The sequence below is a fragment of the Balaenoptera musculus genome, chromosome 16, assembly GCF_009873245.2.
Source record: "Balaenoptera musculus isolate JJ_BM4_2016_0621 chromosome 16, mBalMus1.pri.v3, whole genome shotgun sequence".
In the NCBI taxonomy this organism is placed as follows: domain Eukaryota; kingdom Metazoa; phylum Chordata; class Mammalia; order Artiodactyla; family Balaenopteridae; genus Balaenoptera; species Balaenoptera musculus.
The window spans coordinates 58,950,242-58,975,533 of NC_045800.1; the positions used below are offsets into that span (position 1 = coordinate 58,950,242).

The window sequence follows — 25,292 nt, forward strand, 5'->3', positions numbered from 1 at the left end:
AGAAGAAATGTGCCAGATGCTTGGTTTGGGCTCTGGAATCCCTCTCATATTTGTTCTACATTTGGCATGTGACTTGCTTTGGCCATGGGACAGCAACATCTATGATGCAAATAGGGCTTTAAAAGTACTTGTACATCAAGCTTTGCTCTTGGAGCATCCCTCCCACATGGAAAGGCCTGTGCTAGCCTGTTGGAGACATGTAGTCCAGCCAACAACCAGTACCAACCTCCAGATATATAAGCAAGGCCATCTCAGATCATCCAGCCCCAGCCGAGCCTCCAAATAACTGCGGTTGCATGAGTGACCCAAGCAAGACTAGCAGAAGAACCATCCAGCTGAGCCCTGCCCAAATAGCTGATGCACAGAACTGTAAACCAAAAATATTTGTTAATTTAAGCCACTAATTTTTGGGGTGGATTATCATGCAGCAAAGCTAACTGACAAAGCCCTAGTCTAAGGCATTTCATGGAGTAACAATAGCAATATGGAACCTCATAACTGTTGTAGAGCCTGGAGTATTTCCATAAGTAGGGAGGAGAGTCAGTTGGCTGAAAAGGTCAAGTCAGGAGTACAGGATAAGAGAATGGCATGTAGCAGCATGTACTGCTGCTTTTACCTGCCTTTCATTCTACAACTTCTTGGTCAAGTGCATGGGGAAAGTAAACCAATCTTCATGATCACACTGGTAGATCAGGGGAGAAAGAAGTCATGCTGCATCATGAAAAAGCTAACTAGTTATCTTTTGTATCTACTGGCAATAAAGTACTTACAACAGTGTAGTGATATAACTGGCCAGCTCTACAACTACACTTTGCCTTCTGCTGCAGTCCCTTTCACACCACCATCATTGCTCCCTGAGCATTACTGCTACAGATTGGAGAAAAGGACTGAACCATGGAAACACAAGAAGCCTGTTAATATCTGATGATAGCAACACTGAAAACAAAACCATTATTCAGTCCACCTTATTCCTTTAAAAATGAGAAACATTCTGCACAGCAAAGGAATCCACCAACAAAACAAAAAGGTAACCCACTGAATGGGAGAAAATAATTGTAAATAATATTTCATAAGGGGCTAATATCTAAAATATATAAAGAACCCATAAAACTCAATAACAAAAGCAAAAAGAAAACCAATCCAATTACAAAATGGACAGAAGATCTGAATAGACATTTTTCCAAAGAAGACATACAGATGGCCAACAGGTACATGAAAAGATGCTCAACATCGTTAATCATCAGAACCACCATGAGATTTCACCTCACACCTGTTAGAATGGCTACTATCAAAAAGACAAGAAATAATGAGTGTTGGTGAGGATGTGAAGAAAAGGGAACCCTTGTGCACAGTTGGTGGGAATGTAAATTGGTGCAGCCACTATAGAAAACAGTATGACAGTTCCTCAAAAAATTAAGACTACCATATGATCCAGGATTCCACTCCTTGGTATTTATCCAAAGAAAACAAAAACACTAACTTGAAAAGACGTATGTACCCCCATGCTCACTGCAGCATTATTTACAATAGCCAAGATATGGAAACAACAGAAGTGTCTATCGAGGATGAATGGATAAAGAAACTGTGATACACACACACACTCAATGAAATATTATTCAGCCATAGAAAACAATGAAATCTTGCCATTTGTGACAACATGGATAGACCTCAAGAGCATTATGCTAAGTGAAATAAGTCAGACAGAGAAAGACAAACACTGTATGATCTCTCTTATATGTGGAATCTAAAACAACAATAACAACATCGAGACCAAGCTCATAGATAGAGAGAACAGACTGGTGGTTGCCAGAAGAGGGAGGGGGTGATGGGAGTAGGAGAAATGGTAAAACCGCTTTTTTGTTGCAGTTGTTTTTAGTTTAAATAAATTGAAAAAGTTAATTAATTAATTCTAAAGTGTATCCCTGTGCATTTTCAGTATATTCTATGCCAGGTTATGAAAATGAATCCTCTAAAATGGGAGATAGTAATGCTTAGTAAGTTCACATGAAGCATGAATATTAGTAGAATCTAACCTAATTAGACTAACCAGGTAATCTGCCAGGCATCAATACTTACTCAATATCTCTTCAATTGTCAGTGGTAATAGAAGAAAGCAATACTATAACCTACGTATTTCAGACACACTGGTATCCAACAAATACTTTCCAATAATTGGTTATTACATAAATCAGTGGTTGATCAAAAAAAAAAAAATCACCCACTGATTCATCTGCAGACTGGGATTGCATGAAATGACATTCTCTCACAGCTGGTATGCCCTTCTTTTAATTGTTTTGCTCAGGCTGGTGTTAAAAGGAGCTTGCATTTCTCAGTACGTACCAATTAATACTACAGAGAAGCAGCCAGGAAGTGTGCTGAGTGAGAAGAGGAATTGAGTTTGGGATTAGCATTTGTACAGCATTTGCTGTACAGTCCTTGTGACTTCATCTGTGGGCTGTTAGGGAAGCCCTTCTCACTGTACCATTTTTTATATTGCATTCTTGACAATATCCCGGGGCAGAGGCAGCTGGTTTTATAGCTATGCAGAAACCTGCTTTGCTTATGTCATCATTGTACTTTGATTCCAACATGCAAAAAAGTTTTTCACATATTCCTCTTTATGAGTTATTCTGATAGGCAGGTGAAAGCTGTAACATCACACACAAAAAAAAATGCGAAACAGAGGCTCTGAGATTACTTGACCATGGCCACACAGCTAAACATGATTAAGCTGACTCATGAACCCAAGTCCAACAACTCCAATACTCTACAGTGACGTGGAACACAGGATATGAACATTGGGGTCCATAGGAGGAACCACATCATCCAAATTCTAGTCTAATTATCCTTTTATTCTTAATTGATTTGAGAATATCATCCAGTTGATCATCCCAGACAGCTAAGGAACCCATAAGACACACTGACTGTAATAATTTTTCAAACAACAACTAGGAAACTTGGTTGACCAAAGGATAGGAGAAGAAAAAAAAAAAATCCATCAACGTTTCAATATGATAAAGACCGATATTTACTTGTAGGCCTTCTCCTTCTTCTAAGAAAGTGCCTATTATTAATGGACACAAATAGCATAGTTTACTGAATAAAGAAAATATTAACTTATGACTTACCATATAAACAGTGGCTAAAATAATTGTGCAAATCATTCTTAAAGCTGACATAAACATATATGTTAATCTTAACATATTTATCTGGCTTTATTTCATACTCTATGGGAAAATGCCCCCATTCCATTTCTACTTCTAACTTACCATGTGAACAAGTGATTAAACCACACCAGGTCTCAAACGCTCCATCAATAAAACAAGGTGATTGGACTTCAAGTCTGAAGTAACACAGTAAAATGGAAAGAACTGTGGATCTGGCCACAGTTGAGACTGAATCCGGGGCCTCGCATCTTGTTAAATGTCTGGCTGTGGGCCTATATTTCACCTCTTTCCTCATCTAGGTAAATGGACAAACCACACCCTTCTCAAAGGGTTTGGAAAGAATGAAAAATAATACACTTAAAGTTACCTAGCATAGTGCCTGATGCACAGGAGTGCTCAATAAAGAACAGCTGATGATAATGATTTCTTCATCCCATAATCATTTACTGAACCTCAACTCTGCGCCAGACGTTATTCTAGGTGTGAAGGATACAGGAGTTAACAAAACTGACAAAACTCCCCGCCTAAGCGAGCTGGCACTGTGCAGGCATGGAGGAGCTGTGTGGCTTACACTGAATAAAGGTTCTGATTCCTTTCTTAGCCTCACTACAGAAACCAGAGCAACTAGTCCCTTTGAGTCTCATCCCAGGCTGCTAGATCCTCACCCACTTAAGGAGAAACCACACACTAGAATGGCTCTCCTCGGCCCTTCTCATCATCCTAGTACCATAAACACCACAGAGGGCAGAGCTGGGCCTGGGCTTCCCACATATCCTCCAACTGAGCCCCTTCCGCCTTCTCTTTGGCCAAAAGCATTCCCCAAGCCTGCACCAAAGCCTTCCAGAAACCTCCCTGAAGGCCAAGGTTGCTTGGCGGTACTACCCGCTGCTTCCCACCAGAGGTCGCCCTCCCACACAAGCCTAAGCAAACAGAACCCGGCTTTGCCTTCTCGGCAGCAGTGACATTATTTTCTTTCTCTATTTTTATCTATTAAAAAGATTTCTTTACAGCCATAACTTAGATCTCTACACGAAAATGGAGCAACAGGAAGATATAATGGTGCATTTCACTTATGAATGACCTGTAATAAATTACTCCGAAGTGTCCCGAGTGCCAGGAGACAGAACGCTTTGTCTGCCCACGGACTGTATTTCACCTGCTTTAATTTAGCTGACACATAAACCTCATTTGACATTTCGCAGGTATTTGTGGGGGGCGGGGGTGGGGGGTGGCCTGCGGGAGGGGACCACTGCGGCGCCGGGCGGGGAGTGTGGGTGGCGGCAGAGACAAGGATATTTGGTTCTTGTTGAGGGTTAAGGTGTGGAGCCTGGGTAACCCTGGCAACACGAGGTCATCCCCGAGCAGATTGTTGTCCAAGATGAGTTCCTCCAGGCTCCCGAACGCGCTCAGTCCTTCCAGTGACCTGCAATGACAAAGGCAACAGGAAAAATGATCCTGCACTAAATCAGGGAGGCCATTATGAGCCGAAATAAATATTTTAACCTTCCCTTTCAGGACTGGGAATAGTTTGGGCTTGGTGCCTGTCAGCAAAGTGAATGACAAGAATTAGTAGCAGGAGCCGGGGCGGGGGCGGCGGGGGAGAAGGGGCCGCTGGCACTCACCGCATCCTTCACGCATTGCCAACATGAAGGATGAGGGTCACTTAGTGAGTAGCCAGGATCCAAAACAAAGGGCTTCAGATACGGCCTGCAGGATAAATTTGTCAATGTCTTGTGCCTTCAGGCACCCAGCCTCAGCTGACCCTAACCTCCATTCCCAAGATAAATAACTCTGTCACAGTTCACCTTCATTCCCTGGACACAAATTTAAGTTGTCATCCATCATTCCTGCCCAGAAATATCATACCCCTCTTACAATAATAAATATAACTTCAAGTATCATTTCTTAGCAGTTCTCCTCTACGCAGTCCTAGGAAAAGGCAAGGAAGGCTTCCTTTCTCTGCGTTCACCGCCTTTGACTTTTTCTCCCCTCTGCTTTTTTTCTTTACTAATCACTTAATTTGCTTCTGCCCAGTGTCCCTGTGGCTGTCTCAAAAGGCGAGATATCTGCGGAAGCACGGAATCACTCCAGTCTGAGTGGCTGTTTCTTTTTCTTTCATGATTTCTTTTTGTTTTTGTTTTTGTTTGGCGGGGGGAGGGGAGGTAAGGAAGGGGTTGAGGGAATTTCTGCCTCAAGGCCCCTGACTTGACGTTTACTGTTTTAATTTATGGAAAGTGGATTTCTCACTTCATTTTTTTGAAAAAAAGTGCCGAATGCAGCAATGGAAATGTCGGGGCAGTAAAGACACAGGCATCGGAAAGAATTAAGTACCCGGCTCAGAGAAAAAAAAAGTATCGGGGGGGGGGGGGCGGAAAACAGCCCTGTTAATAGACGTAACTGAAAGTTAACTGTTAAGGTTAGGGGCACAGGGCTGCTGGGGGTGCAGGCAGCGAGGGGCAGCTGTGCGCATGTGCCTGCCCGGTGCACCGGTGCACGCAGATGGTAATTACAGAAAGCTGCCCGGTGGAGAGACTCACACGGCCACATGCTCCCAGCTCGTTCACCTGCCAGACCCAAGAGCTGTGCTGAGCCTGCACAGGCTGACAGCTGAGCTACGACGCTGACCAGAGGGTGGACCCGCACAGGGCTGCCTGCCTGTTCTATAAAATGTAACGAATCGGGGAGATGCTGTCTACGCTATTTATGCACTTACTGATGGCCCTGCCATCACAGACCCTCCTGCTTGCGTGTGCAATGCTGGTACATGTGATGTGATTGTTCAGTGCCTGTATGTGTGGCGTGAGTGTGACCTCGAGCACCAGACCTTTCTGAATACATCCATCTCTCCCTTGTGGGACCTGTGTCAATAGGACTCCGAGATCAAGAGGAGGTGAAAGATGCCTGGTGAAGAAGCAATTCAACCCCCAGACTCCACTGGGCCCAGAGCTCCACCAGCAGCCCCACTCCTGCCCCAGCCCTCCAGGTGGTCCCGGCCACGGCCCAGCACCCAGACCACGTCTAATCCCGTAACTGACACTACTTGCGCCACAGCAGGGGGGCAATACCGCATACACTTGGGGTCAAGGGTCAATAGGGTCACCAAGTTCCATTTCCTCCTCCTCCTCTCTCTCCTTCCTCATGTTTCAGGAAGGCAAAACAACATTTATACACGTACAGTCAGGAATGCCTGGGGTTTTACTTCTGTGCCATCATTTACTTGCAGCCTGAATTTGGGCATCTCAACAACCCCCTTGAGTTCCCTTCTTCTATGTTGCCCCAGCTCACAGGATCTTACAGGGAATACGTGGGAGAGGACTAACAACCTATTAGCAAATACTGGTTTCTTTCTTCTCCTTCCTCATTGATTTTTCTGGAAGCCCTGACCTTTGGTCAGGGGTGTTGGGGGGGGGGTGTTCAGGATGCAGGGGGTGGGCAGAGGAGGAGATGTGCAAAGGTGTGTAGTAAGTGTGGCTTCAGCACGGAAACTTCAGGCTTTCTTGAAGTCCCTTCCCCCTTGGGGGTTACTGAGTGCTGACCCCAAAGTGTTCAGGACTAGCCCCCGTTTACCCCAAGGGGAGTCGTGGCCACCTCCCCATCAGGGCACCTAATGGATGGCTAATCGGTCCTTTGTGCACAAACATCAGCTGGGCTCTGGTCAAAGGCGGCATCCAAATACACGTTGTCCCGGAGTTACGTTATCCAAATATAATACTTTTATCATGAGAATCAGCAAAGGGTTGGCAACTGGCAAGCAGAAGAAAGCTCCCTTCCAAGAGTGCTTCAGGGGAGGCCTAAGACAAAATGACACCACGTGGTGAGGACAAAGCCGGGAACACTAGAAGCAGTGCCCCCAGAGATGCCTTTCCCTCCAGGGTGGGCTCTGGGGCAGAGCTCAAAACAGGAGGGAGACTTCAGGGAGCACTTGGGAAGCTCAGCCTCAAATCCCCTGTCACCTGTCTGGTTCGAGATCCTTTTCGCCATGTCATATTGTTAGCTGCTCAGTTAAAAGGCAGGTTACGGGGGATGGGGGGATTGCTAATTAATAAATCCCTGTCTTCATGTCATCGCTGGGGTGTGCACTTGGTGATTTAATCAGCTAAATTCAGAGCTGAGGGATTGGAGGGGCAGGAGGCAGAGAGCGTAATGAAGGACAAAACTGGAGGGGAACAGGATTTCTGGAGCTTGGCTGGCATGTGGAAGGCAATAAACAGATGCTTGGAAGGTGCTTTTAGTTTTTACTTTTAAAAAAAGTTTACTTTTGTGTTATTGCTATTGTTGTTGCTGCTGCTTTCCCGGAAGGAAGACGGGGAAAGAAATTATGTGGGTCAATCTGTGAGCTCATCCCCCTAAATACAAGATGCCTGCAAAGAGACGTGTGCTATTAAATTAAATGACAAGGCAGAAAAGGCTTTAAGCGTCCACACAGATCTATGCTGTTCAAGGGACAGCTATGGTAGCTACAAGAAAAAGATGGCAGGACTGGAATTTCTCCTCTATAACCTTGTGCGTGGACAGCACCCCAGACCCAAGAGCCCTGGTGGAGGAAGTGAGTGTCACTCCAGGGTCACCCACCAGCTTGCTCGGCTGTGGCTACAAATGCCTGAGGGGTGGGCTGGGAAGGCCAGGCAGGCCTGAGTGCCACGGCCAGGGGCTGAACAGGGAGGGCAAGGCACAGCCAGCTGGAGAGAGGTCTTCCCGGCCCAGCAAGGAGATGTCAAGGGCAGGCAGGGAGACCCGGTGTGCGGTCCGATCTGTGGCAGGTGGTTTGCTCTGGAAACCTAATCAGCACCTCCAAAGTGCCCGGCAGGCTGCCGGCCTCCGCTCCACCAGCGGGAAAGCTGCCCATTATGTCACCCACAGGTACCATCTTGGTTACTTCGTTCGCAGGGCTCCGGCTGGGCTCCCCCAGGAGCCGCTGCGGCTGCCGGGAGAGTCCCAGTGCCTTTTCCAAAGTCACATCAAAATGACAAAACATCACAATGCATTCAGCTCCAGCGGATTCAAACAGAGAGAACTTTTAAGTTTCCACTGTAATTAACCCTATCCTCGTTAAGATAATTATGATCAAGCTTCCTGTCAGAGTTAATATCCCAGCATCATTGCCCGTGGCTCCCACTCTGCCTTCATTAGCTTACAAAAACAGTGGCGCTAAACAGGCCCCTTGCCCTCTGCAAGTCAGGCCAGTGCTGTGAGCCTCACAGAGGGAGGGACCTCAGGCAGGGCAGCAGGGCCTCCTGGAACCCCGATCCCTTCTGCTCCTGGGTGGGCGCACACTCAGTGGTCTCCATCCTTTCCCCAAAAGTTGTCAGAACAGGGAAGGAGAAGGGCCCGGACCAGAGCAGGGCTGGGAGGTTTGGGCAGAAGAGGTATTCAAATGTAGCTCCCCCTTCCCCAGCAAAAAACCAGCCAGGAAAGCCATCAGAAGACACATCCAGAACTCCCGGTTCAGGAACTGCCCATCTCTTTCCTGGGGTACAGGCTACGGTCAGAACTAGACCTCTCTGCCCTCAGCTCCCAGCCTGTAGCGGGGATGATAATTTTGCCTGACATGAGATGGGCAGGGAACGGGGAGACGGTTAACCACAGACCCTGAGAAAGAAAAGTATCTCTTTGTGGAACCAGAGTTGCCTCAAATCCAGAACCGATTAAGAAAAGAAGATTTCTGCTAAGGTCTTTATCTACTCCCTCTGTGATATCTACCTAAATATCCATATACATATTTTTAACTGAGAAAATGGAGAGGCCGTGGAAATCCTAGAGGACCCAACCCATATATCTGACGTCTGCCACACTGGCTAGTTCTGCAGACCTGCTCAGGCCAGCCACTGCCTGCTGTGTAACGGTCTTTCTGCATGACTCCTGTCTGCCCAGCTCCCAACAAAAAGGGATCTCAGTGCAACCTCCGAAATACCTAGAAAGTTGTCAAATGCACAGTAAGGGCTCAATGCCTTTCAGCCAACTGACTACTGATTAGCCAGGAGCCTGTGAGTTGCTGAGTAAAAAGCTGCCAATGGCATGGCAAGGGTAGGACAAAGAGCAGGCCTCGGGGTGACCAGACAAGGGCTAGGAGGGCAATCCCTCAATCTGCATTCTTTCAGGGGCCAGAGCGCCTCCCCTCTCTTTACCCCAAGGCCAAGCGACTGAGAATAGGCAGAAGTGACATTCGGCAAGTCTGCGCCTGTATACCAGTATTGGTTACTAAACTATTTCAGTAATTCCTTACCAATTGGTAAAAAAATTGCAGCTCTGAGTACCCTGGGTGTCCCACCCTGTTACCCTGGCCACTCCCCAGAGCTCCCAGACCTTTCCACAGTTCAGCAACTAAGTGGTTAATGTCCCTTTCACCCTCATCACACGGGGCCTTCAAGGACCCTGCTTCAGCCAAGATCTTTCTGACTGGTCAGTGCAACTGTTAAATAATTGAAACATTGCACTTGAGAGCAGAAATAGCAACTTGTACACTTTACTCCTCCCCACCATGCCAAGTACAGTGTCTGGCACACAGCAGGTTCTTGGTGAATGTCTACACACAAACTTACAACAGAGGCCATGACCAAAGCTACAAGGACAGGACAGACAGCACAGAGCTACACATGGGGAATAAAGGAAGAACTATGAGAATAGGAAAATTGTGATATGACTGCTCCTGTCCCAGAAAATGGCCCAGTGGCACAGACATTTTTAGAAAGGCTGCTCATCTAACCAATGAGCAGAATCCTTTCTTTCTGCCATAAAACATTTTTTATATACTATTTAAATGGATATATATATAACTATAGATAGTACATAATATATAGTATATTACTATAGATAGTATATACTATAGTATGTCACTATACATAGTGTTATATGTACAGTTGGCACTATGTATTTTCTACATATTTTTCTGTCATTCAGGTCACATAACCAGGGGTATATGTACAAATAATGATATAAATCAACTGTCTATGTGGTAAGTATATCAATAGAGGATGAATGTATCTTTAACAATTAGGAGAATGTGGAAAAGGCTCTAGGCTATGTAAGACAGTGTATAGTGACACCATGTGACAGTATATCACATGGAATTTGTCAAAGTCACTTTCAAAGCCCTATTGAGCCCCATCAGGATGGATGATCCCTGATCTTCAGAGAATAAAATTCAAAAACGGTATAAGAGATCTGAACCCAAGACCAGTCAAAAATCTAAGGTAGTTAGCTAGGTGTTTGTTAACTCTATGTGAGATCAAGTCCAAAGCCATCATGCACCATACTTAATAACAGTAAAAAAAAAAAACAAACAAACAAAAAACTGTTAAATATGATCCCTCAAGAATTATGGAGAATGAGCAAGGAGCTAGGAGCCCAGAAATGAGTGCCTGCATTTCCAGTTATTTGAAAAGGGAAGTAAAATTCTATAAACTTCAGATTGATAAGTTCATAAACTTACCTACATGGAATTCTAGTCAGACTGTAGCTCTGAGGAGCCATTATTTTCTTGTCCTATATTATAGGACAAAATAAATCATGTATGTGATCATGTAACCCTTTTCACTTTTGCTGCCAGGAAGCTCAGAACTAAATTGTGACCCAACTGTAAAAAGGCAGTACCCCATGGTCTCTATATCTGCTTTCTAACTTCACTGTCAAGGCTTATAAATATTTTATAGACTATCTATATATTGTTTTTTGTTTTACTAATTCTAATAAGCTAGCTCAAATCCTTTGTATAATAAGGTAGGATGGATATATATATATATATATATATCAATTTAATATAGCATAGCTTCTCAAACAGGCAGTTTCTGTGCATTAAGGACAAGTTCTGTGAGGCCAGCTATTAATGCGGACGGCTGACTAGGAATAAAGATGTATACTGTATCCCCATTTCACAATGTATTTGAAAAGAATTCTACTAATTCTAATGATATCCTTGTGGCAGAAAAGCAAAAAAAGGACTAGAAAATGACCACTTTAGGTAGAGTCATAACCGGTTTGAAAATATACCTGAAGAATACTAATTAATGGCTCAGCTTGCTCTGGGGAAAGGTTCTGGGGACTTTGGTCCTGATGTTTTGCCAATGACTTGGTTAAGGACAGGTTTATCACATTTATGGAGGCCAGCACCTAGAAAGATATTTAAAAGGATGCAGTAGGAACCAAAATGATCCTGCTAGAATCAACCCATTGTTTCAGCCCAACAAGATGACATTTTTCAACGTCTAATGTAAAGACCTAAATATAGATTTAGAGTTCAACTACCCCAAAGTACCCATTTAATTAAAACATTAAAAGGCAAATGAAAATTGGGGAAAACGTTTACAATCTCTCCAATAGCGTAAGGTTTAACATCCTTAATATAAAAAGAGTGTTTGAAAATCATTAAGGAAAAGCTGAAAGCCCTAGGATAAAAATAATCAAAAGACATGGAGAGAAAATACACAAGGAATGCAAATGGTCAATAATGAAAATGTGGGGTGAAATTTCAGCTTCATTGGGAATCCAAAATATTCAAATTAGACAAGATATTTTCACCTTACTAGCAAATGCACTGTTTTCTTAACTCTTAACATAGTCTTGTCAAAAGTTCAAGGTAACACTAATGGGAGAGTGAAACTGTTATAACCTTTCTGGATGTCAATTTATACTAAAGCCTCAAAAATTATCACCTCTTCATCCAGTAATTCCAAGAATTTATTCAGCAAATATCAAAGAAGTCTATATGGTTTAGGTATGTTCACTACAGCATTATTTATAATAACATTGTAAACAAGCCTAAATGCGCAATGATCGAGGAATTATTAAATAAAGCTTAAAATATCTGTATGATGAAACACCATGCAGCAACTTATTTTTCTTAATTTATTTATTTATTTATTTATTTATTTATTTATTTATTTATTTATTTATTTTTGGCAGCGTTGGGTCTTTGTTGTTGTGCGCGGGCTTTCTCTAGTTGCAGCGAGCAGGGGCTACTCTTCGTTGTGGTGCATGGGCTTCTCATTGAGGTGGCTTCTCTTCTTGTGGGGCGTGGGCTCTAGGTGCACGGGTTTCAGTGGTTTTGGTACGCGGGCAGTTGTAGCTCGCGGGCTCTAGAGCGCAGGCTCAGTAGTTGTGGCGCACGGGCTTAGTTGCTCCACGGCATGTGGGATTTTCCTGGACCAAGGCTCGAACCCGTGTCCCCTGCATTAGCAGGCAGATTCTTAACCACTGCACCACCAGGGAAGGCCCCATGCAGCAATTTAAAATGATATTAAAGGCAGATATCCATGGATCCAGTAAAACTGTCACATTATCTATTTAAGCACCTAAATTAAGTTATAATACAGAAAATACACAAATATCTCATGCATGGAAATTAAAAGTCATCCATGTACTCACCTCCATTCTCTACACAAATTTTCATCTGTACTATGTCTTCCATGTTGATGGTTAAGAGTCATCAGTCTTTTTTTTAAATAAATTTATTTATTTTATTTATTTATTTTTGGCTGTGTTGGGTCTTTGTTGCTGTGTGCGGGCTTTCTCTAGTTGTAGCGAGCAGGGGCTACTCTTCGTTGCGGCGCGCAGGCTTCTCATTGTGGTGGCTTCTCTTGTCGAGGAGCACGCACTCTAGGTGCGCAAGCTTCAGTAGTTGTGGCGCAAGGGCTTAGTTGCTCCACGGCATGTGGGATCTTCTTGGACCAGGGATCGAACCCGTGTCCCCTGCATTGGAGGCGGATTCTTAACCACTGCGCTACCAGGGAAGTCCCAAGAGTCACTAGTCTTCGTTAGTTGTTTCTAGTTTACAAACTGCTGTTAATACACAATCTTGTACATTGGGACTTTATGACAATTCTGTACACACAAATACACATTGATGCATACATATATATCCACATATCTAGCTGTAGATGGATGGATGGATGGATGGATGGATGGATAGATAGACAGATCCCAGATATACACCATTAACCCTTAAGTAACGAGTTTATAGGATTTTTTTCCTTCTCTTTTACAGTTTTCACTAGTTATTAGATTTTCTATCATGAGTAAGTATTTTATAATCAGGACAAACTGCAGTAAATATTACTTTTAAATAAAACAAAACCATTTCCCAAACAGAAGATGGAGGAGGCTTAGATAAAGAGGGCTTAGTTAGTACGAATCTCCAGAGTGGGGCTGCCACCACAGAAGCTAATCTGATCCCGGTCCACACTACTGGCCCCTCAGTAACTCTACTGGGAGCTTTGTTTCAATTCTCGGTGCCAGACTCCAAGGAGCATCAGCATTCGGAAACACCGCATGACCAGAACAACCAGCTGCTTTGGAAGGGTGTGAGGAACGGTGACTGAGACCGTCAAGATGACCTAACCAGGAAGAGAGGAGGCTTAGTTGTTTCAAAGTAGTGAGTCTATGGCATGCCAGAAGGCAGAATCAAGAACAAATTTTTTGATTTGAGAAGATGATGTAATTTGGGAGGAGAGGTCTTGAATCAATGTTTTACAAACTTCTAAAAATAGAGAGCTGTTTGCCAAAGGACTGAGCTACCTTATGAGTCATTATATGAATTTGATCAGAGACTGGGAATCATAAAGGATGTTCACAGGGAATTTCTGCATACAGAAGATGAGATTCAGTGACCACTAAGATTCTATCCAGATTCTGTGCTTCTCTGACCGGAGCTCCTTCTGCTATAACCACAGTTCACAAGGACTGCCAAGAGCCACTTCTTCCCTGCCAGAAGGGTCCCTTCTGACCCAGCCTGGTGGAAAGAGGGCAGCAGAGAGCTCTAGCTCTGTCATTCCCCATCACACTCAACTCTGTGCCTTATTCTGATCTTCTAGCTGGGATTATGCAAGGTCTCTTTAATGCTTCCCTAACTAGGGGGACATCCCCATAATTAAAAAGGCACATGTCAACACACTTACAGCCTCTTACAGCCAATAAACCAGATGTCAGAGCCACAGCATTGTCTCATGCATCACAGTCTTCTTCCTAGACGCGCAGACTTTGAGTCCTAGGGGGATTTTAGGGTGTTCCATTCTCCACTTCACAGAAGGTGACCAATGCTCAGAGAGGTAAAGTGGCTTGACTGAAACCATACATAGTAACCAAGACGTGTCTAGAACTTTTGGACATACAGAGCAGTGTTCCCTCAACTAAACTGTGATAAACTACCTCTAAATAATTTCTAGTGGAGGTCTAGAAGTGGAAATTCACCATTGCCACACTCTTTACCAAAACACAGTATATCTCTTTGTAATTCATTCATTATAGGTCCTCAACTGTAATGATCAACCTAGATGGTCTTCAGATTCTTTTTCCTTTCGATCTCTACTCCCGTCCTAGCCCTCCTAGAACAATCCCCTGAAGAACGAGTTCTTATAGTTTTTTTAATGTGGTTCTCACGAGGTTAAGTATTCTTTAGGTAGGGCTGGGTTGAAATTTACCAGCTAACGGTCCCCTCGGCATGTACCTCTACAGCTTATTCATTCATTTACAAAAGTGTAGTGAGAGCCAACTCGGTGCCTAGCACTCTGCTAAACTCTGGGGCTACAGAGATGGTTGAGGCATAGTCCCCTACTGTTAAGTAGTAGGTACAGACAAGAAAGCAGTTGCCATAGAACGCAGGGTAGTGGGTTAGACTGGGATGACAAGCACTACTTTGGGTGGGGAGGGCTGGCTCAGGGAGAACCTCAAAGAGGAGATGGGCTTGAACAGACAAGTCTCAGTCCAGTTGAATTCTCATCTTTTCAGCCTCTACTTGCACTTTATACCAAAGATGGGGGGTGAAAGAACATGAGAAGAAGAGAGAATTTGATTCTGGCACTCCAGTAATGGGCATTCCAAGAAGCGTACTGAGAACCAGAAAGCCTGTCTGTGACATCCACTTCCAGTATGTCAGGTTCTCAACGAGCACCTCCATCTGGGGATACGAAAGATGCACAGTTCATGGCACCCACTCCCAGTGGGTTTATCATCTATGGGAAGAGAGAAAGAAGTTAAACTTGAAAGGAGGAGAAATCATATAGGACGGCATATATTAAGCAGTATGGGCAAGATGGGCTCTAGATGTTGAGAGAAAAGTAATGAGGGCTTCAGTGGTCACCTTTTAGGCCCATCCTCCTACGTTTGTCCTGAAGTTATTACAGCAAGTGAGTCCCTAAGGACAGAAGTGAGGAACGAGGTACCCGTACCCTCCCTATGAACATGTCAGATGTCCCCACGTCTTGTTCCCATCACTCTGCCCATCTGGCTCTCCTCTCCTCTCAGCCCATCTTTCTTACATTTCTCCCACCCTGGTGACAGGGCTTGGTTCTGGGTTTTGACTACGTCTCTAAAATTATTTTGATTCACGGCTTGAGATTTTACAAAACCACACACGCACGCATGGAGCCTGTGGCCTCGGGTTCTTGTTTGTTTTTAAGAGTCTAAAGAGTGAGTTTGTTTGGCGGGTTCTATAAATGGAGGTTTTCTTTACTGGGGAGATGTAAGGGCGCGGACATGGTGTGCTGCAGCCGCGGTATGTGTGCACGCCGCCATGGGACGGAATCCAGCGCCCGGTAGGGGAGGCTCCCATGGCCATTGGGCAAACATATGTTGGGCCAAGAACACAGCTCTTCAACCTCATGAACTGTGTGCTTGAAAGATAACAGTGTCTCTTCCACATGCGGCTTTCACCACCCTCCGCAAAGGGAATTTCTAATTCAACAGATGGTGTCTACTCATTGCAAACCAACCAGAAAAGGAGACATTTACATGGCTGGGCCTCCAGGCCCTAGAGACCCAGAGGGGCCCTCATCAAATACTTGCCCAAAGACCAGCTCCCCATGGGCAGGGCCCTCTGGAATGGAATTGGGCCAGGAAAACCAGCAAAAACGTGCCAAGTGCTGATTCTGTGAGGTCCCAGTTGGCTGAAAAAGGTGAAAACATGTTTTCTGTCCCAGACTACAGGATAGCTTTATATCTCCTTCAGGAAAGAAAGCCCTGGGAGATATGGTAACCTCCAAAAGTCGCTTGCTACTGGAGCCATTTTCCTTCTTCCAAAGCAGCCCTTGCTCTGTGATTTGCAAAACCTTTCAAAGAACAACTGTGTCAGGTTTGGGCTCCATTTCATATAATGGCACATTCTGGGCCCTGAGGACCAACACCTAACGGAAGTGACAGTGCTAGGGACAAAGAGGAGAGAGACAATGCCTGTAGATGTACGGCGATGAACAAGGGACTTTCCTGGGACTAAACGAAGGTTCTTTCTTCCTTGTCTGCCTCTCTGGTTATCTGATCGCTGCCCTTGGGGGCAGAATGTGCTGGTGGTGGTTTTCCAAGGCACGTGGTGTTCTGATCTTGTCAACTCAGTGAAGCCAAACACAAAACATAGTAAGAAGACACACAAAGTAAGACCGCTAAATTAGGGGACAGGAGTTCTGTTTTCCTAGATGTGCTGTAAGACTTTGGAAAAAGAACACCCCTCAGGTTTAATTTTCTAATCCATCACAGGGGCAAGAAAATCCCTGACCTGTATAGTTTGCATATATTGGAATGGGGAAGACATGGGATAAAGTATGTGTAAACAAACCTAGATAAATATAAGGATTGCTGATATTTGAAAGACCGTTTTGCAAACAATAATGTGTGTATTTTCTATAGAGGTAATTAGTGACCAAAGAAAAGGAAGCAAGTAGCCAAAGCTTTCCAAGAGATACTAACACTTATCCAGAATCATCTGGCAACAGAGCAGCTTGGCAGAACCTCTGTCTGAAGAATGACCAGGGACCCTGATCCCCGTCCTGCCTTGGTGACTACTTTCCTGCCATGCTTCAGTCATATCCTTGCCCCATAGTTTTTTGTAAATTGGGGAGGCTGGATTCAATTACTTCAGACATCTCTTCCCTTTGTAACATTCTCTGCTCTAAAGTAGGTTGCAGGAGAAAAACCCCCAAGCTAAACCAAAGTTTTATTATGTCCTTCATTATGCCACCATTCATTAAAAAGTTCAGCATGAATGTGGCAGGCCATCTCCAACCTTCCTACGGCCAGAAAAGGGGTTTGAAGGGCAGGGGTGCAGGGAGAGTTTCAAGTCTCAAGTATGAAATCTGATTAACAAGGACTATCTGGGGAGGGAAAAGTTGGGGAAGAAAAAAATACCACCCCTCCACCCCTGCGTTTTTTCATCTTTCAAGGCATCCTAGACTAGGGAGTGACAGGCAAAGTGACACAGTGCTCAGAGGGCAAAAGATAAATGTTTGATGGATTGGCCATTGGTAGGGAAGTGATGGGCTTTGTATGTGCATAATGGCTGAGCTGCCTTTCCATGTCGATCGCCTGCCAAGATAAGAAGCCATAATGAATGGACCTTGAGATGCCCTGGACAGGAGTGGTTTTCATTTGACTTGTTTTAATAAAATTAATTTTAAACAGAAGAACAACAACAAAATGGCAGAAGAAAGAGGAGAGCAATTTGGAGAGACCAGAAGGGCTGAGAATTACAAATATCCAGAGTGGACGTTAACCATCGGCTTTTGCATTCACTGTGCTCATCGAGTCAGCAGAGGGAAAAAATTTGATTTCATTACATCTTTATGTCATCAAAAGGCTGTCTGTGTCCAGTATTGTGGAGAGACACTGAGATATGGAAATTAAATGGCCTGGCTGAATAGAACAGTACCCTGATATGCACAGAATGGATCATTCATTCATTCCTCCATCGGCAAATATTAACTGAGCATCCCCTACCTAGGGTGAATGAAACAGGTCTGCTCTCACCTGCGTTGGAGCCTGGTGGGCTTGGCTTTTCTAGCAAAGTGAGGAATACTCTCCTGGTCCAAGGACTCCTACTGTGCTAGGTGTCTCTGCCAGGCAGCCATGACTCTACATCCTTGAACATGTCCCACCCCCAGCTAATTTCTCATTTCCATATTTATCTTCTGATTTTGGTCTTCTGGTCCTATGTTTGTGCTTGGCTTCACTGAGTTTCCCAGATCACCTCCATCAGAATAACACAATGCTTGTGAAAACCCCACAATGGTGTTCTACCGCCAAGAGCAGCAGTCATATAACCAGGATGGCAGACTTCAGCCCAAGTACCCTCTAGCTATGCCCATGAGTACATTACTTTGTGGACTTTGGTTTTCTCCATATGCAAAATGTGGGATTGGAGCAGATGATTTGCTCCATCTTTTGACTAACATTATTCGAGGCCTTGAAAGATCAAACATTCTGACAGGCCTGGGAGTACAAACCTGGTTAAGATATTATCGTGTCCTCAAGGGGCCCAAGATATCATGAAACAAGGGCAAAAACACTTGACCATAACACAATGAGGTTTAAGTGCTCCTACTGCCTCCAGGTGACCTTAAAAGACCTCTAAGATCCCTTCTAATACTCAAGTGCCCTAAGATTAGTGTCCTAACCTCCATTTTTCTTTGATTTTTAAGACGAAGTACAGAATTACAAAGAAGCTTGGTTATGCAAGCATTCTAACAGTCACCTCCATGATACCATGCATTTTCCCCATGTTAGAAGAATCCTATGCAAAATGCAACATGAAAAATAATTCTCCCCTTTGTATGGTGACAGATGGTAACTAGACTTATTATGGTGATCATTTTGTAATGTACAGAAGTATTGAATCACTATGTTGCATACCAGGAACTAACATAGTGTTGTAGGTCAATTATACTTCAAAAACAAACAAGCAAGCAAGCAAGCTAATAGAAAAAGAAGTCAGATTTGTGGTTACCAGAGGGTGGGGGAGAGAGAATTGGTGAAGATGGTGAAAAGGTACAAACTTCCAGTTATAAGATAAATAAGTACTAGAGATGTCATGTACAACATGATAAAGATAATTAACGCTGGTGTATGTTATAGATGAAAGTCGTTGAGAGTAAATCCTAAGAGTTCTTATCACAAGGAAAAGCAGTTTTTTTCTATTTCTTTAATTTTGTATCTATATGAGATGATAGATGTCCACTCAACTTACTGTGATAATCACTTCATGATGTAGGTAAGTCAAATCATTATGCTGTACACCCTAAATTTATACAGTGCTGGATGTCTACTATACCAGTAAAACTGGAAGAAAAAACTAAAGTAAAATAAAACCTAAAAAAAAAAAAAGAAAGAAAGAAAAAAAAAAAATCTCCCCCTCCTTCCTGCCTCTGAGGGTATCCTTTTTTCCACAACTACAAAAGGAAAGTCACTCATTACTAAACAGATCAGCAAGGCTTGCACTATTGGAGAATATAAAGTTTTATGAGCAGGTCTCTCCTTCGCTCTCTGGGTGTAAGTGAGAAAGTGAGTGAGACAGAAAGCCGGAGAGGTCTGGCTCAGGAGTCCAGGTTGAATTATAAACTGCCGCTCAAGATTCACAGCTCTTCATGGTAGGAGGTTAATATTCTCACATGTCATTAGGTCTGCTGGCTCTCCTGATGGTTCATTGAAGCAGGCAGCAAATTATTTCCTCATGCTGCAGAGGACAGCCTACTTCAAAGCAAGGGAACTCAGGTCGGGACAGGCCTCCGGGAGGATTCATGACTTGGGATCACCAGGGGTTGTCTATAGGTAAGAATGGGCCCAAAGCCTTTGACAAAGCTAACTTTTTGATCTGTCTTGACCCGGCTTTCAAGTCAGACCTCCAGATTTTATTCCTATCACCTTCTAAGGACCTGCCAAGACCTGCGGGGAGACTGGGTAACCTGTCTGGTCATTTTATGGTCACTTGAAATGCCTCCACCTCTTCTCTGCTGTCGTTACCTCTCACCCACAGTTCAAGGTGGAGCTTACACACCCCCTCCTGGGAGGAGGATTCTCAGGCTGAGCCAAACCCGGCCGACCGTGCCTGGACTCAACTCCCACAGGGCTTCTGCCCTGCACTCTCCTTCCACCAGTGGGCCACAGACCTGGTCTCTTCTCCTATCATCCTAGGTGTCTAACTCTTGTCTCCCTGACAATCAAATAAGCTTAACGGGACTGCAGGCCCAATGGGTTCTATCCCTTTGCATCTCTCCTAGTGGTAGCTAAGTAGGAGGAAGGGAAAACCTACGTACCTGCCCTGGGTGCAGGTCCAAATCCTGATCCCGTCTCCTTTCCAGAAGACAGGGCCAAGAGAGCCCCGGAAATGTTTACAATACAGGCTCATTCAGCTATTTCTTTACAGGAAGCTTGGAAAATACCACTTCTAAAGATGAAATTAGGAAGAAGGGTGAAAGGCGTAAGATACTCAGGAGAAGTCAGGGGAAAATCGAGGCTATCTTTGCACAGGCTCTGGATTTCTAAATAGGTATGTTTCGTGCACACACCCACCACAGGCTGTATTCTGTTTTCTCAGGTGGAGGTTTTCTCAACAGCAGGAAGGGTGTCCTTGGAGGGCAGCTATTTACGAGGAGGCCTGCACACAAGGGCAGCCCTCTCCTTCAGCACCATCTGGGAGGGTGCCCCCACCCGGGGGAAGGGCTAGAGGGGAACTCCCAGGGGAGCCTGGAGGACACACACACACACACACACACACACACACACTCTCGACTGGCCGTGTCCAGGCACCACCCCAGGGCCCCCTGAGCGGCCAGCTCAGCATAGGGGCCTGGAAGGAGTTCCTGTCCGGTGGCTGTAGGGGAGCCTCACTGGCTTCCCAAATGTCTCTCCCCTTAGAGTAAAGGGACTGCACTGGGGAGGGGGTTCGGCAGTACTAGCTTTAGGCAACCCCCCTGTCCCCCACTTCAAACCTGGACGTGCAAAGGAAAACTGGGGAGAGCTCTTGGCAGACGAGAAAAAGCACTGGGGAAACGTAAGGGGTGATCACCCTGGCCCCAGTCCTGTCTTCTCTCCCTGCTGCACTCACCTGGAAATTTTCTCTTCTGCTTCCTGCTCCTCTATCTATTCTCCTATGTGCCCCACTTCCTTTCCTCAAAAATACTCTTACCTTCTTTAACATAACATGTTTTCTATAACATATGCAGGGAAAACAAAGATACACACCCAGGTACCAAGTATGTAACTATGTATGTACATATGTACTGATATATATGTACACACACACACACACACACACACACAGAGTACGGAGCGCTCAGAGGCCAGGCAAGTGAGCCCCAGCTGCTTCACTCCGGGTCAGACCCCAAAAGGCAAAGCTCCCTTGAGCTGGCCACCCAGCTCAGCAGTCCTCCCCCAGCTCAGTTAAAGAGTGTTTAGTGAGGCATCAAGGGAAGAGCACTGCACCAGCGGTCAGCAGACTGGACTCCAGTCCAGCTCACTCAACATGCTGTGTGTGAGCAGGGCCCTTCCTTCCCTTCTCTGGACCTCAGATTCCTCCACAGTGGAATAAAGACAGAGGGCTGACTTTACCAGGGTGTCTAGAAAGGCAGTTTGTGGACCACGCGCATCAGCGTCTCAAGAGACACTTATGAAACATACAGATGCCAAGGTCCACGCCGACCTACAAATCAGCTTCTTTGTGGGTGGGGTCTGGATATGTACAGTCAATTCCCCACATCATTTCTATGCATACAAAAGCGTGAGAAGGAGTGGGGGTCCCCCAACTCAAATACCTTCAGGGACCAATCAGGTATTGAAACCCTATATTTCAAGGAATCCAAGGCTTGTCCATTATAGACACACCATTATTCTATGTCTTGGTAAGAGAGAAGAACCACTGCAAGTTAAAAATGACCCAATGCTTCCTACCTTAAAATGCCTCAGGAACTCTCTTCCTTTTTTATATCCTGCTCATTGCTTTGCAAGAAACTATGAATCAAGGTCCTTACTCCAATGACAAATATTTGCTTTATAATAACAAGTTTATGCCCTCTCCATATACACGATAATTTTGTCTTTCAATGTCAAATCACAGTGAATATTTAAACAGCACATGAGATATCAAAAATACATATAAGTCAACCGAAGTGAAAATAATAAGAAGAAACTATAACCAAGTTGAAGTGTGTACTGACAACAACAATAATATCACAGCTGCCTCCTGGCCAATGACAATTTTAAGAAGCCATCAATTTTGAGATGGATTCAGGGGTGCTAAAATGTGGGGGAAAAAATGTACATCTTAGAAATGCTAAAATACAGAAAATGCAGGCAAGGTAATAGGGAGTGGTGAGGACTGAGGGAATCAGAGTACACGCTCTACCCAAAGGCATCCAAATTCATATCGGTATTGTCCACAAACAGCAGTGGCCTGCGTTTGGCCCATGGGTGGGACCACCATATAATCTGTTGTCTAAACTGGGGCATCTCCCAGAGTCAGGGGGCAATACTACTGGTTATGCCAGGAACACTGGCTTTAACTAGAATAGTGCTGGGCCAACCGAGATGAAAGTTTTCCTACCCGTGAGCAGCACAGAAACCCCTGGGTAATGTGATGATCAGAGCCCGATTAATTCCAATGTTCAGATCTGCAACACCGTGCATCCACTGAAGCTACTTTTCCCTCTATGTCTTTAAAGCTCCCTGCAAGTCTGGCCTCTTGATGCCTGTAGAGTTCCTCTAACTCTCCACACCTGCCTAGCATGTACCCATAATCACCCCTTCCTAATTCGAAGGGTCTGCACCCACTCCTAAGAGAACACTGCAGGCCCTCACAGTGATCCCTACAATTGTTTGAAGGGATGTGATCAGTGGTTCTCAACCAGGGGTGACTTTGCCCCCCACCACCCCCGCCGGAGGGCATGTGGCAAAGTCTGAGGACAGTTCTGGTTGTCATGACTGGGAGGTACTGCTGGCACCTGGGGGGTAGAGGCCAGGATGCTGCTGAACATCCTACGATATACAGGACCGCCTCCACGACGAAGCCTTATCTGTCCCAAAACATCATTAGTGCCGAGGCTGAGAAACTCTGGACTAGGTGAAGCGTGACGCCTTTGGTCCCTCTGTTGCGGGGAGAGCCTCTCTCTTCTCCTCCTGCTCTCACAAGCATCCCGTAAGCCCTCTTCCACAGCCGCTGAGGGTTACAGCCAAGTCCTGCTGGCCCATTTCATGATACAGAAAGGGGCCACAGCAGTGACGAAGAGATGGCACAGCTGTCAGTCTCCGCGAGGAATGTAATAGAACTTTCCCAGTTTCATGGGGAAAGACAAGATCGACAGACTGCGTGACTTTTCCCTTCCCAACCATCACTGGGAAAGAAAGTGACAGCAAACATATCAAGGGAGAGTTGGAAGCCACAGCTCTCATTAGCGCTCAGAGGCCCTGAACCGTGCACAGCCTTGGAAGATGTGTACACTTCTTGGGGAGCCAGGGAAGCCCAAGAAGAAAACAGCCCACACTGAATGGGCCTGTCCCAGGCTTGAGACGGGGCCCCTCAGACGTTTCAGATTTGCCCCAGTGCAGCCGCCTGAGTGTGGGCAGACATCCCCTTTCTCACTCTTTGATGGCCTCCTTTTTCCACGGGGAAGCGGCCACCACACTGGAAGCCCCACAGGAGACATGACCCCCCCATGCCTGAGAGAATGGGGGATCCTGAAGGTAATGGCACACCAATGCAGAGCATGGGGTCAGAACACAAGGGGACTGATTCAAGACCGAGGACAGGACACGAGGTCCAGGGCCTTGAAACCAGGTCAGAAAGACCTCCTGGATTAGTTTCCAAGGGCTGCGGTAACAAAGTACCTTCATCTGGGTGGCTTAGAACAATAGAAATTGGTCTCATAGCTGTGGAGGCCAGAAGTTAAGGTGTCAGCAGGGCCGTGCTCCCTCTGCAGGCACTGGGCAGAGATCTGCCCCAGGCCTCTCTCCCAGCATTTGCCCTACGTGTGGGTCTGTCTCTTCACATGGCATTCTTTTTGTAACGGTACTGGTTATATTGCATTAAGGGCTCACCCTGCTCCAGCATGACCTTATTTTAACTAATTATGTCTGCAACACTCCTATTTCCAAATAAGGTCACACTCTGAGGTACCGGGGGTTAAGGCTTCAATATATGAATGTGGGGGGAGACATCTCCTAAGGGACTACGATTCCCATCAAGAGTGCCAAGGTTCTCAAGGTGCCCAAGGAAGTGATACCATGACGGGGAGCCACTGGGAGCAGCTGTTTGAGCCAGGCCTGAGAACTCAGAATATAAGCACTGCTGCAGGAGTTAACCCCACGTTCCTTACACCGTATTCATTTTCACTCTCCTTTCCCCAGACTTGGCTTCCTATTCCTGGTTTAACACAACCATCATTCAGAATTTAAAAATACAGCACACTATTTGTCTACAGCTCACGCTTGCATCCATCTTCATTCTCCAAGACACGGCCATGAGACTAGAGGTAAGTGAATCAGGCTGGCATGAAGTCCATGTCCAATAAAGGCTTGTTCCTTTTTCTTTCCCCTCTCAGCCCCAACGATGATGTCACAAACCCAGGATATCATGGAAGGGGATCTTAAGCATTCATTCAGAAAACTGTGACTCAAACAAAGCAGCATTTTAAGATTCTCATTTCCCACTCCTGGGCTTCAATTAAGAAAAGGTAGGGAAACCATGGCTATTGCATTGACACCAAAGAAAAACAGACTGAAAATTAAAACAAAACCACCTACCAAAATAAACAAATAAACCAAAGCTAATCAGAGTATCCTGGGGCCACTCAGCATAGGGGCCATCAGTAATATGCCCTTTGGCAGCCATCAAAAATCATGGTCAGGAGTCAGAAATCACCAACATCAAAGAAAAAAAGTCACTACTTATTTAAAGAGAACCTCCACTGCATTGCTTCTACCTGAAGTATTAGACAGTTGCTCCATTCAGATTGTTTATAATTCTCATGGAGAGACAAGATGTCGACATGCGGAAATTAAACAACACAAGATTCAAGGAGTAACTCAAGATCACAATAGAACCGTCACAAAGCAATTAATGATTATATGCCAAATAAACAATATAGAAAATAAGTGCTACAGGAGCTCGGAAGGAGTGATTCCTTTAGGTTGAAAGTCCAGGAGTGACACTTTCACAGACTTAGATGCTGAGCTGAGACTTGAAAATTATAGAAGTATACTCTGTATAATCTCTTTATGAAAACAGAGGAGTGGGTAATAGAAGTTTTAGGAAGACTTCATTCTAAAAGAACTAATATTATTTAATGATGAAAGACAACCAGTAAAATGTGCTCAAGTTGGAGACCTCACTCTTAAGCAACCCCAGAAATGATGGGCTATTAGGACTGACAGTCAGTTGTG

General features: G+C 44.9%; 1 protein-coding gene across 2 annotated transcripts in view; it reads right to left on the reverse strand.

Moving 5' to 3' along the window:
• The window catches only part of LRMDA (leucine rich melanocyte differentiation associated), a 1,073,058-nt gene that overhangs the window by 469,382 nt on the left and 578,384 nt on the right, over nucleotides 1-25,292 (reverse strand). For both annotated transcript variants that reach the window (XM_036827919.1, XM_036827918.1), the window contains exon 3: nucleotides 4,464-4,590. In XM_036827919.1, coding sequence (XP_036683814.1) covers nucleotides 4,464-4,590 — 127 coding nt within the window. The remainder of the gene's footprint in view (nucleotides 1-4,463; nucleotides 4,591-25,292) is intronic.